General features: G+C 36.5%; 1 protein-coding gene across 5 annotated transcripts in view; it reads left to right on the plus strand.

Annotated features, from left to right (window-relative positions):
• Positions 1 to 14,058, plus strand: part of KAT2B (lysine acetyltransferase 2B) — a 46,826-nt gene that overhangs the window by 8,104 nt on the left and 24,664 nt on the right. For all 5 annotated transcript variants that reach the window (XM_084509520.1, XM_084509522.1, XM_084509521.1 and 2 more), the window contains exons 2-7: positions 292 to 418; positions 5,077 to 5,222; positions 5,786 to 5,875; positions 7,593 to 7,774; positions 10,045 to 10,236; positions 12,940 to 13,046. In XM_084509520.1, the coding sequence (XP_084365646.1) occupies positions 292 to 418; positions 5,077 to 5,222; positions 5,786 to 5,875; positions 7,593 to 7,774; positions 10,045 to 10,236; positions 12,940 to 13,046 (844 nt within the window). The remainder of the gene's footprint in view (positions 1 to 291; positions 419 to 5,076; positions 5,223 to 5,785; positions 5,876 to 7,592; positions 7,775 to 10,044; positions 10,237 to 12,939; positions 13,047 to 14,058) is intronic.

Here is a 14,058-nt window from a genome sequence, read left to right on the forward strand (position 1 = left end):
GCTTTCTGTAAAAGAATTAGCCAGACTTTGTGTATTTATTTTTTTCTGAGCACAGCTTGCATACCAGAACCAGGATAATCTTTCTATTTGCAGTATTATTCTATTTCTGATTATATCTAGAAAATAAGCTCTAGCAGTGTGGTAGATTTAAAAATAAACAAATAAAAATCAACCGCTTGTTAATAATACTACTTCTTATTGCCTTTGAAATATGGCAGATTCAGTAAATTGCTGTGGCTTTGTTGGTTGTTGTTCACGCTACTGATTGATATTCTTTTACTTTGGTTTCAGGCTGAGGAATCTTGTAAATGCAATGGCTGGAAGAACCCCAACCCACCTCCCACTCCCCCTCGGGCAGATCTGCAGCAGACAGTTGTCAGCCTTACTGAACCATGCCGCAGCTGCAGCCATACACTAGGTAAGATTTTAGCTTTCTCCTAGAATCCACGTGCTTATACCCAGAAGTCTGCACTCTTGCAAGATGAAATTCAAGATGCTATGCTAGAAATGGTGTTACAGTCAGACATAAATGTCAGTTAACTTGGATGAAAATATGTTAGAAGTTCCCCAAAATGAATTTCAAAGGAATTGAATGAGGCACGACTTCTAATAATCTAGACATTTTATTTTGTTAAAATACAAAAGCATTTTTAAACTACCCATAATAATTTTAATACTTTATATAACATATGAATTAATATCACATTGTTTTATCTTTCAGCAGCCTTAGCTACAACATGAATGAGACTTTCTTACAATTAAATAAGCTGTAAAGTATTCTTGAACATTGTTAAAGTGGAAAATCTTTCCTACAAAAATAACCTTGCCTTCTGACACACAAAATACTGGAGCTGTACATCTGATATATAGCTCATGTGTATATATATATATATATAAAAAATCCAATGTTAAATATTTTTTTTCTGCAAATAGATAATTATTTTTTACACATACCTCCTGAAAAAAGGCATGAAGCACTAACTTTTATTTAAAAAATTATGCTTATCCAAACTGAAAGCCGGATAATAAAAAATGATCTATAATAAAGTTCAGAACAAACTAAAAAAAAGCAGTTGTTTTTAAATTTTGGTTGGTGTGATGCATAACAGAGAAAATTGTAATATGAAAAAGGAAATCTAAAACCTTCACAATTAATCATTTATTTATTTTTGGGAATAATATAGTACTTTGTATGGAACACTTTTTTTTTTTGGGGGGGTGGGGGGTGGCGGCGGCATATTTTTTTTTTCTGCTCCCCTTTTATATCTTCGTTACTCTGATCTATTTCTAGGCTTTCCAACATATTCCTTTCCTGATACCCCCAATCTCTGGTTTTATTTGCAGGAGAAGTTTAGCATGGTATCACAGAACTTTTGGTCTCCTTAGCCAAGTTAGTTTCAACCTTTCATCATCCTGCTTATTTGTGCCAACTTTGGTTATGCAGCCAGGGTAGCTTATGTTACCCATCCCTTTCATTCCACCTGAAGAAAGAGGCTTTTCATTTTTTAAAATTTTTTTTGAATCTTTTGAGATGTTGTGCCTGTCAGTTCCCTATTCTTCACTGGAATTTGTGGAAGCTATGTATTTTGTAGAAAAACTCAGCTCTTCCAAAGGCTGAGCTTGATTTTGGTCTTTTAAAAATCTTAAATTGCTCATTAACTAGGGAGCCAGGGAAAACTGTAAAACCAGTACCAGTGACAGGTACTTTATGAAATGAAGTATATTTTTATTTATTACTGTTTTTAGAAAAGGTAAAGTTTTTTTTTTTCTTTTTTTTTTTTTTTTTTTTTTTTCTGCTAGCTGCAGCTAATGAGGACAATGTTTCATTTGAAATAACTGAAATGAGTTGCTGTCTGCTTCCTCAGACCACTAGTCAAAATCTGTCTTTCAATGGTGTTTTCCAAGATAATTTTCCTATTCATCTCCTCTAAATTAGCGTGTTCTTGCTGAATGCCTTTAAAACCAGACTGACCACAAGATGTGCAGGCTTCAGATTATCATCTGCCTTGCATTTTCTTTTCCTCAGGGAGCTGTTGAAATAGCAATGTATAAATTACTCTGTTGGTTAAAGCCATACCTGATCTAAGATGCATTTTTTATTTATTATGTGTTTTTTTTTTTTTTTTTTTTTTCCATTTTCTTTCTTTCAGAAGATTATCCCAGGCATTAGGATAATCTTCTATGTTTCAGGCTTTTTTTTTTTTTTTTTGGAGGGGTGGGGTGAAGTGTGTGTGTGGGGGGGAGGGTATTCAGTCTTTAAACCAGTGCAGATTTTGGTGCACAATCTGTTTGACAGTAAGTGGTTTAATTTATGGTTATTTCTATCTATTTACCTACAGCATGTATTTTTTTTTGTTTTCACCAAAGCAGCTAAAATGGTTTAGATGTACATCTCCTGTTGCATTGTCCACAAGTACCAGTCCTACTTCTGACTTAGGGCTTCAAATTTGTCATGGCATCAAAATATTTTGGCTGCTGATTTGCCATTGTGCTGTTGTTCTTCACCTTGTCTGACTCACCCTGACCCTCATCTACACTTTTTGCTTTGGTGTGCCATGGTTTGCCACCAGCCACTCTGCTTCTCATTTCCCTTTATTCAGGGTTGGAACTGGCTCAGCCACTCAGCTTGGCTCATGCCTGGATTTTTAATGAATATTTCTTTTGTTTGGGCAATGTGTTGGGTCACTGATGTAAAACTGTGAACTCGTGACTGAATTGTGTGCCAGGAGACTTCACTGTCCACCAGCTTCAAGAGCAGGTGTTATGTAGTCAGATCCTCTCTTCTCTTTTAAACTTAATTGGTTTCTCCCATGTAACAGTGTATTTTCCTGTTGATAAACATTTTGTGTCTTGAGAGTAATGCACTTTTAAAACTGATTAAATAATGTGTTAGTACACTATATACACAATCAGGAACCCTTTTTTCCCAGTCTTGTCTTTAGTTCCTTCTATTTACCGTAATGTATTTGGATATTTCTTGGTTTGCCTGTCTTATATACATCACTTGTGTTTTTAGATAAACATTGATTTTGAGATAGACTTTAAACATATTCCTCCTTAGTCTGTTTTCTGACAGCTTCTAATTCATACACTTGTGTATTTTCTTAATGAATTTGCACAACTAATTTAATTAACTTGTTATTTTTCACATCTTCAAATCATTGAAATCATTACATTGGCCTTGTTCTTTCTGTTTGCTTTCTTCTCATGTGCTGTAGCATCATATAGTCATGATGTTTTTTCTTTTTTTTTGTAAGCATAATAGCAACTGAGGTACCAGTAGGGTAATGCAAATGAATGGGACTATAAAACTCTAGTCAGGAGAAACACAGAATTTGGTGTCAGTGTACTAAAGCTTTGATTTTTAAACTATTTTAAAACTATTTTTACTATTGGCCACAAGAATTTGTGAACAGGCTGTTGAACATCCAGACTGTTGGCTGGATTGATGTACAAACATTGGATGATTCTGTAGTAAATGATATACTACAGTAAATACAATCCGAAGTTCCTTTTTAAGTTCAATGTATGGGTAATAGTTCTGTAATATAATAACATTTTCAAATCCTAAGTAGTCAATAAGACTTTTGGTACTGTCCCTGAAATGGCTTCTTATGCTGATTTTCTTTATTCTGTTTAGTAGTTGAGCCTGAAGTTTCTTTATTCAGTTATCAATTTCTAATACAGTGCTCATCTAGGAGAGAACTTGTTTCTTTTACAAGATCAGAACAGACATCTGCGAATACCATACTATTGCATCTGGCTCAAGGACAGAAATGAAATCCCTTTATTCTACCTAGGTTGCTGAATGTTGTTCCTTGGAGAAAGCCTGTGGTGGCCACCTCACCTTTAGTTAGACTTTGCTCAGAACTTAAGACACTCTATTATAAATGTTCATTTAAGTGGAAATGAATGCTGGCATCTTTTAAATGTTCTGAGCCAAGGTGTCCTTTTTACTTGAAGCTGAACAAATTTGTTGAATTTAAATGTTTTGACAGCTGTCATACTGAACTACAACTTTGCTTGTTGGCCAATAAATATGATCGGTTTTGAGTCAAGTGTTATTTCTGCCCACTTCCTCTCTCCTTAAGGTATTGGATTTACGTTCACAATTTCCTACCAGTCCGATAAGTAAATATTGACAAAAGTTACTAAAAGGCTAAAAAATATGCTCAACATTTCAAATGGTTTTCTTTTTCTTTTGAAAGATGTCTTCTTGTCCTTTCAGAGTAAAGGATATGCATACCTTTCAGGTACATTGGCCTGGAGTCAGCTAAGATTGTTGCTTTTTGTAATGCAAATACCTTCTTTTTGGGGAATCGACTTTTTGTTTTAAATTGCCTTCTCTCTTCCTGGAGCCAGTTGTTTAAACCTGCTTTACATGATTGTCTCACTTTACACATACAAACCTCCAGCTTTTGAAAATTACAAATGTGGAACTATATTTACCTTTGGAGCTGATAAAGGAATTTTGTCACTTGAAGATTATGATGTTGAAAGGTGTCTTTTTGTACACTTCTGAACAAATGAGCATGTACAATCTGCAAAAGCTTTGTTAATACAGTGCACACAAAACAGCTTGAATTTACTTGATATAAAGTTATGAGACTTGACCAGTAATATGCAGTTTAAAACAAACAAACAAAAAAACCTATTTATGGAGCCGATACCTTTTTATCTTCACAAAATAAGGTGCTATCTGTATCAACACTGATTAGCTAATTTAAGGATATTTTCTCATGAAACTTTCTCAAAAGTACAGTTCTTGGACAAAAATGTATGTAATACTTCTATATTGCAACATATTAATACAGACAGACAGGACTTGTGTGGTCTGTTTTAAGTACTAACACAGACTGATTCCACACAGCTGTCTTCCCTTTGCTTGTGGGAATTGCCAGTGGGGGGCTCCGATGTGGCCTATATTTCAGTAAGCTCTGATAAGAGGTTCTGTTTAAATAAGGTTATTGCAGGATCTTTGCCTTCACAAGCAAAGCGTAGTTTGAGACATCTTGGGGAGTACTTTTGCTGTCTCTCGATAGGCTTTTCACAGGTTTGGATTTTTATTTCATTTAGCTGCTCATGTTTCTCACCTGGAGAATGTGTCTGAAGAAGAAATGAATAGGCTACTGGGGATTGTACTGGATGTGGAGTATCTGTTCACCTGTGTCCACAAAGAAGAAGATGCAGACACCAAGCAAGTTTATTTCTACTTGTTCAAAGTAAGCTGAATTTATGTAGGATTTTGTCTTTTTTTTTTTTTTTCTTCACTCTCACACAAGCCAGTTTCATTGTTTAAAATGCTACTCACGCATGTATTGACTTTACCTGGTGAGAAGTTTTCTGTTTTTTTTTTTTTTTTTTTGGCATGATGCATTACAGGCCAACTGTGCTAGAATCTGCAGTGCTTACAGTGTATCATGTCTTATTCCAAAAGTCATCTAGATGATTCAGGAGCTGACCCCAACTCCCATCTATAAACTGCTTCCACCTGCAATTCTAACAGTCTTCACTTACACATTGGGAAAAGGCAGCTGACATAAATGCTAACTACACATAGTTCTCTGCCTACACATAGTCAGAGAAGCTTTTTATTTGTGTTTCAAAGAAGATACGAAGCAATTCACAGTGAAGTTAAGTAGCTATAAATTTAGATGACTGAGTAAGCACATACACAGCCAGGGGATTTTCAACACTGCTTGTGCCGTTTTGTGTTCCAGTGAGTTCCATTGACACTATGTAAATATGCAAATTTATTAATTTTCTTAAATTTATGTTTTAACAGCTTTTGAGGAAGTGCATATTACAGATGGGAAAACCTGTAGTAGAAGGATCTTTGGAAAGTCCCCCATTTGAGAAACCTAGCATTGAACAGGTAAACAATCAACTTTTTATTTTATTTTATTTCTTTTGTAAACACAGAGACTTCTTTGAAACTCTGGCATTTCAGGCAGTTTACAAATGCTTCTGTGTATTACTTTAGGAGAAGGGCTGAATCTGTAGGAGACTTCTGCAGCTTCTTCTCCTTTAGCATTGGTATAATAGCTACATTATTTAACTTCTCTCATCATTCATCTTATGCTTTACTGAAACTGACAGGTTTTTTTGTGGGTTTAGAGAATGAAACTTAAAATACTACTTTTATGTGTGGCTGTTCTAATCTTTCTCTGTCTTGAGTGATGAAAAATACTGTCAAAGTTTTGAAATCCAATATTAAAATGACTTTTGTCTTCAGTAAATCAATGAAAATGTTACGATCCAATTCAGTGAGATCATAGTCTTCTCTTTCAAAGGGCACACAACAAAAAACAGCCCAAAACAAAGAATAACTGAGGCTTTTGTAATTCTTAGTGGATAAAGAACATATGACAAATTCAGATTTTGGTTTAGCAAGCTCCTCAGAATGAACTTTTGGCACAAAAGTGGGCCCATTAACTCCAGTGAGACTATGCAGAAGCTTACATACCTCACTCAATCAGGAGCTGAATGTGTTCCCACTGGTGGATGAATGGCTGCTCTATTGTTAAACAGGACATTTTAAATGTGAAGAGCATTATGTGAAGTAAGTACTTCCTTACAACTCTTGCTTTTTACAGTTTAGTAAAGTCAGAGTTCTTTATTGTTGAATTTCTTGGAAGACTTCACCTTAGGTTCTCCTTTAGTTTGAATATAAACAAGAATAAGCATATATAAGATGCATACACTACTAGACCTTTAAGTAAGCTACTAAAAAGGTTTTGTACAATGTATTTTTTTTGCATTCTTCGTACTATTCAATTTGCTTAAGAAGGTAAAGCACAGTAACTCTTTTTCCAGCTTATTTTGAAAGAACTTTCCCTTAAAATAGACCAATAATTTCACCTTTTTGTTCCTAGCAGTGCAGCTCAATCACACGATTTGTTCCTAGCAGTTCAGCTCAATCACACAATTATTTGCTAAACAACAGTATTATAATTGATTTTTAGTATATATGTATTCCAGCAGTTATAGTCACACATTTTGACTATTCTCAATATATTTTTTAAAAAGTAGACAGGTATACAAAGTGCACTGAAGTGACATACATGTGAAATGCTGACATTTCTTGAAGAAATAATATGCCATGTAGACAAAAACTTGAATAGAAGTCCTCAAGCCCAATTTTACTATTTTAGGTGATGAAGAAATACATACTTTTTTATAGAGGAAATACATAAATCATGCAATATGGTTATCAGCAAAATTGTGCATGTATTAAGAAATAGAAGAAAGCTCTCTTGATCTTTCTCTGTTCCCTGACTTTTTTTTTTTTTTTTTAACTTTGAAAAACAAGGAAAAAATAAATTTCCTTGTCTTCTTCTAAGTCAACAAGTCAGCTGCTGTAGAGCAATAGAATAAAAATACTTGGATGTTCCTGATTCTTTGCACAGGAGAATCAGTTTGTGACATGTGACTTGCAAGGAGTTCATGGTCTCTGGTATTTGTTTTCTTTCCTGTATCTTTTCTCTTGTCCATGGTTAACAAACTTGAAGTGATAAGTGTTCCAGGACAATTCTACAAAAAAAAAAAAACAAAAAAGGGTAAATAATTAAACATTCTTCTCCTGTTTCAAGGGTGTGAATAATTTTGTGCAGTACAAATTTAGCCACTTACCTTCAAAGGAAAGGCAGACAATAGTGGAACTGGCTAAAATGTTTCTGAACCGCATTAACTACTGGCACCTGGAGACGCCTTCTCAGCGGAGACTACGATCACCCAATGATGATATTGCAGGATATAAAGTGAATTACACCAGGTAATTGTGCTTTTGTTTGTTTAATGACTTGCTTACAAAAACATCATGTACACACAGCATATGTACATCGTAGGTGCACCATTCCTGCAGTCTAAGCTTATTGAAAACATGATCACTTTAGAGAAAATATATCAGAGTTGCATACACATCATTGTGTTTAGAAAGGAGTGCTTTATCAGCCAAGAACAGGGATTAGTGACCTCTGAGCAGCTATATCTAACAACCCTTTTACAACTCTTGTATTTGCAAAGTTGCTCTCAGTCTGATTAAGATAAGAGTCTTCTATAAGTTCCTTATTTTGTGTACTAAAAATTCAGGCAAGTTGCTATTCAGCTTTTTTTTTTTTTTTTTTTTTTTCCCTGAAAAACCTCAGCTCCATAAAAGAGAAGAGTAAAAACCCATGTAAGTTCAGACTGTGGCTGGTGATGCTGCTCCGTGTCTTACTGTGATGCTTTCACATGACAAATCCTGAGATCGTGTGAGGCAGGGCACTGATCCATATGCTGTCCCTCTGCCAGTTCACACCTCTTCCACAAAAATGGAAGGGTTTTAATTGTTTACTAGCAGGTGTTATGTCACAACTGGTAGACCCTAACCTGACATAAAGCCTGTCCATAAAGAGTTATCTCGTCAAGATTTGTCCATGCACTGCAACATGAAGTTGCCTTCCATTTAGTAGCACAGCATCCTGGTTGGTTTGACTGAGACATTATTTTGCCCAGATCGCACCTGTGCCACTGGGAGACTTGGCAATTTACAGACTTGTCTCCTTGAATGACTACCTAAAGTCATAAAGCAGAGGAGCTGATGATCCATAGGGCTCTTCATTTGGCACATCTTCACCCTCAGTTTGTGTCTGATAAAGATGTAGTAACCATGGTTGGCTGGAGTCAACATTTTCAGGAATCAATATCTAGCATTGGCTCTGGTTGGTGACTTGTGTTGTTAATCGTTTTGTTAACTGCAGTTTCTCAACCCTTCCTGTCCACAGTCCCTAAGGCTTTCTCAGACCAAAAGTGATGCCTCTTTCCATCTAGTTCCAACTTCTCAGATTAAGCTTCTTCCTTCCTCTCGGCTCACTCCCTGCCCTGTTACTAGAGACAGTGCTATGGGTGCTGAGCAAGTAGAACCTGTACACCAAAGGCACACAGTGTGAATTCCTGCACTGAATTGAAACCTGGATGATTTTAGTGTACCTTTATAAGTTTTACACGTCCTTGTGCTTTGAGTAGAGTGCTTTATCAGCCATGGGCATAGAGCAGAGGCGTGTGGACAACTCTATCTAACAACGCTTTTGCATCTCTTACGTTTGCAAACTTATTCTCAGTCTGACTAAGATATGAGATCTTGGCGGAGGGTTTTGCAAGAAGCTGTACTTTAGAGAATGAGACAAGCAGTGTAGAAGCCAGCGCAATGTATTTATGTCCATATATCCAGTTCTTGACTTTTCTGGTTTTGTTGTTGGAGTTTTCATAATGGTTGTGGTCTGATTCTCTTAAAGGTACAGATACAACTGGCTCTGCTCACTTACACGCGGATACTGAAACCTTAATCATAAAATTAAAATTATAAAATCATGACCTACATAGTGGATGTGCTCCTGAATTACCTTTTCAGTACCATAATCCCTTTTTCCAAGAACAGTAACATGACAAGCTATATTTTAATACGTACTTCTTAATACAAAACTCTTTATGGAGAGAGTTACTGGTAAATGAGAGCATTGAGTCAGGGCTAGTGCAAAGAAGCCAGCTGGTGGGAGACCAGGATGCAAGTGCAGTTGGTTTGGGGTGGAACTGGTTAGAAATGTCACTTCTTTTGTGTATATGTAGGGAAATGTAGAAGTTTAAAGAAGGGAAAATGGGACAGGGTAGCGGTGAAATCTTTGGACTCACAGGCAAGAGATGCAAGAGGTTTCATTAATGACTCATGGAGAGAATCCCTGACATCAACACAAATTTTATGTGATATACGTGTATTGTCTGGCGCAAGCACTTTGTGGAAACTGGGACACAGACAAAAAGAATATATGGAGACTTAAAAGGACTTGCTTGTCATTTTTCTTAAATAAAAAAGGAAAAAAAGAAAAAAGAAAAAGAAAAGGCAATATAAATGCCACTTAACTCTGTCCAGACTTGATTTGGAACTGATTGATACTTTCATATAGCTCTCAGATGCATTATAAATGATGTAGGTAGTGCTTTTATTGCATTAAGTTATTAATTCATATGTTAGATGGTGGTAATTATCTGTCTTTTTCCCCCTCACAGGTGGCTTTGTTATTGCAATGTCCCTCAGTTCTGTGACAGTCTACCTCGGTATGAAACCACACAGGTTTTCGGTAGGACGTTGCTTCGCTCCGTTTTTACTGTAATGAGACGGCAGCTGCTGGAGCAGGCCAGGCAAGAAAAAGACAAGCTTCCTCAAGAGAAACGAACACTAATCCTCACCCATTTCCCAAAGTAAGGGGTCATAATTTAACTGTGTTCAAGGCTAACTGCTAGCATGCAACTTTGACATGGAAATGGAAAAGTGTGAATAGGTTTCTTATCTGCAGCTTAAAATCATTCATTCTTTTTTTCAGTAACAAATAGATACTGCAGCTTTTTTTCTGCCATAGCTCAAACTAGTGTATTTTATTTACACAACAATTTGCTTTAGTTTGTTCTAGGGCTTTTCTTTTTAAGTAGGATTATTCATCTAGCCAGGGGACTGAACTGTATTAGAATTTATTATTGGTCACTTACCTTATTTTCTGTAGACCTTGGAAACAACATAGGTCAAGCTCTCCAAAAACACATGCTTGCCTCTGTTTTTGTGATGGAGCAGAAAAAAAATGGGGTGTGGCACTGGAGTTTATTTACAGTTAAGCATTTCGGTTTAATGCAAGATAGTAGCAGGGAAGAAAGTAGTCACCCCACCTTCAGAAGAGATGAAAAGATAAATGATGAAATATTAAAAGAAAAAAAAAAAAAAAGCAGATGGTAGTCAATGTGAAGCTGCATCAGTGAATCTTAAACTCATAAATTTAATATTGATCACTTGATCACTTGTTCCTGTACTGGAGTATTGATGATAATCTCTTATAATTAAACAACAATTGGATTTAGGTGTATGTGGGAGAATGAGTTTTCCTGAAGCACGCTCAACTTTGCTAGTCCTTTTTTGGTCCGTTTCAAATGAGCTTTTTAGTCCATTTGAGAAGTTTTACTGGTGGTTAAGGGTGGTGGTTTCTGGATCATTCATTGTATGCTTCCTGATAAAATAATGTATCACTTTAAAATCATCCTTATTCTACCAAGGTTGGCTTGGATCTGCATCCCATATTTGAAAATCCTGTCCTTCCTTTTACAAGAAAGAAGCTGAATATACCAACAGGCTGGTGACACTGATGGTGTGCAGGCTACTGTCTGGGGCTTAAGAAGTTTAGTGCTCAGGGGAATGAAAAACAACATGAGCTTTCCAAACCTGGGTAGATCCATTTTTTTTTTTTGGCCCCTACTATTTTTAGTAGTGCCTTTTACCGCTCTGAAGAGTGTAAATTGTCTCTGGGTTAGACTGTTACAGGAGTGCTTGGGTACATTTGAGAATAAGCTCATGATCTGGCCCTGAAATAGGTGTAAAAAGGATTTAACACCACATTGGTACAAGGAGAAGATATATGGAGAAGAATGCTGTGCTTACAGCCCTACATTTCTACTGCCTTCTGCAGCCTAGAAAAGTAATTTGGACAGCATTATTATTCACTTTATTTCCTCTTAATATTCAGCTCTGAAAAAGAAGGAAGAAAAACACTGTTTACTGATGGCCTGTGTGAAACACAAATAGTGTTTTAAATTTTTTACAGGCTGTACTTATCTCAAGCATTTGTCTCTCCGATGGCTGATGTTATGCAGCATGGAGCACCTCCAAAGTGTCTTCCTTGCTTGCTGGAAAGTTGAGCAGCTGGGGTTCAAAATAAATATTTTTAGGAACTTGTGTTATGACACAGCTGTAAGTGTGCAGGTAACCAGCAGCCAATAAATAAGAATGAGAAATGTTAACTGAGGAGGCTTTCCAGGACTGCAGTTTTCTGAGTCCCTTTGGCACAATGCTGATGTGAGCACACGCAGGCTGTGTCTGTATGAGCCTAGGAAACAGTCAACACAGGGGCTGAGTGCAGAGTTGCTGTGCTCCTTGTAAATGCAACCTTTGCTGAAGTGTAATTTGTGCTTCTGCTCTGTCACGGATGGTCAAGTAGCTTTTTAGCCATTATCAGCTGTATAGATAGCAGCTAGCACCATATATTGCTGTGCTTAGATATAAATGTGCTACATATAAGACACATCAGCAGGATTTGAACCTGAAAATCCTCACTCTGTTCAAGAAAGCCTTACTCAGCAGTTCTGTTGCTTTCAGCTGGACAGTTTCTTTATATGCAGAGAGTAAAAAAGTGTCAGGTAAACTTCTGGTTTGAAAACCATTTTGTGCAAGATAGGATAAGTGGCTATCGTGCTTCAGAAAGGGAATTGATGTATCAGCTACGTGAAGGCAGGATTGCTGGGTACTCTGCTCTGTGGAATTTTTTCTCTTGCAGTAGTACTGAGAGAGGTTTGAAGTTGCATCATTTCTATAAGCATACTGAATTAAGATCAAAAATACTGTTATGAAAGCACAAACGTGCAATTAAATGTTTCAGTAACACACTTAGAGAAATGGAAATGTCTTCCTAAAAGCATTGTTAGTAATTAACACTGGGATTTTTATAAATCTGTATGAGGCAGGAGGTAAGTGCTTCTGCGAAACACCAGTTTATCAAGCTAGGCATAGTTTGTCATCACTGTATAACATCAGTATCTTAGAATCTATCTACTTATTTTTTTATTAGTGCTTAATTTTGTTCTGGAAAAATAGTTTCCTCCTGTTTCATTCTGCATTTTCAAATTATATGCATATTGTTTATAATTAAACATAAATTTTCATAGGTAAAATCTCTCTGATGGATTAAGATACTTAATGTCTGTTATGGTTTGTGACTGTGTGTGTGGTTTAAAGGAGTTGGCCAATATTTTCTTACAGAATCATTAAATACTTTTAATTTTAAAAAGTTGCAAATGCTTATTCTGAAAAGTAACGTGTTTTGAATGCTCCTATTAACTTAATATTTTGTCTGTTTTTGTGCCTAGGTTTCTGTCAATGCTGGAAGAAGAAGTATATAGCCCAAATTCGCCTATTTGGGATCAGGATTTCATTGTGTCTACTTCTAGAACTGGCCAACTGGGAATCCAGACAGGTAAGATGCATTTAGTGATGGGATCAGGCAGCACCTGGTATAAAGTACAATATACTCGTGCAAGCGATGAATTCTAAAGAGTCATAATTAGATATGCAGTTTTATCAATAGCAGGCTATACCAAAATCAGTCTGCCTCAAGTAAGCACAGGTGTTTGACTCTCTCGTGCTTCTTCATATAAATATCCCATCCTGATGATGGAATCTGGCTAGTCCAAGGTGCCTGTGGAGCAGGCTGGCTGCTGAGGCATTATCTCCTGGGTATGCAAGTGGCAGAAGTGCTCTCATGATGAGTGAGTATGAATGGTCTGTGGGTAAATGGCTGCAGGACAGCTGTCCGCTTGCATGAGGACCCTGCACCAGTCCTCTGGCTCCTTAGCAATATCTTACCTTCTGCATCAGATGTCCCATTGCCTTTGCACATATACCCATGATTTTCAGGGTTTTGTATAGCTTTTCCTTGCTTTGTTTTATTTTAATGTGGCCAATCAGCTGTTCTGCAGCTTTATGCACTTATTTTCTGTTAGGGTGCCTCAGAGGTCCCTTAAAATTGCAGGAAGACATAGACAGTTTTCTTTCCCTTTCCCCTTCTCCCACTCCTTTCTGCTCAACACTATTTAAAATCTGTTTATGCAGTTTAGGGGTTGATTTGAATTTTCAGTTTTTTTAGGAAGTGAAGACTGGAGTTATTTAATTCAGTAAGTATTTTGTAACCATTGCTGATTATCAGTTGATGAGACCATCGTGTTATCAGAATCTGATAATGAATTTCTGAGAGTAATAGGGAAAATTCCACTGTGACAGAGGCAGATTTTTATTTTTATTTTTTTCTGGTCAGAAATTCCTAGTTTGCTTCATGAACTGGAGAATTATGCCTTAGGCACAAGTTCATTACAAACCTAAAACCGTCTTGCTCTCAGAGTTCATTCTGTCATGTACATTTCTACAGTGCTTCGTTTTAATTTGCACCTCTTAAGCACTGGATTCTTGGCATGAATATGGCACAAAAGAGC

Source organism: Aythya ferina, assembly GCF_964211825.1.
Source record: "Aythya ferina genome assembly, chromosome: 2".
NCBI lineage: Eukaryota > Metazoa > Chordata > Aves > Anseriformes > Anatidae > Aythya > Aythya ferina.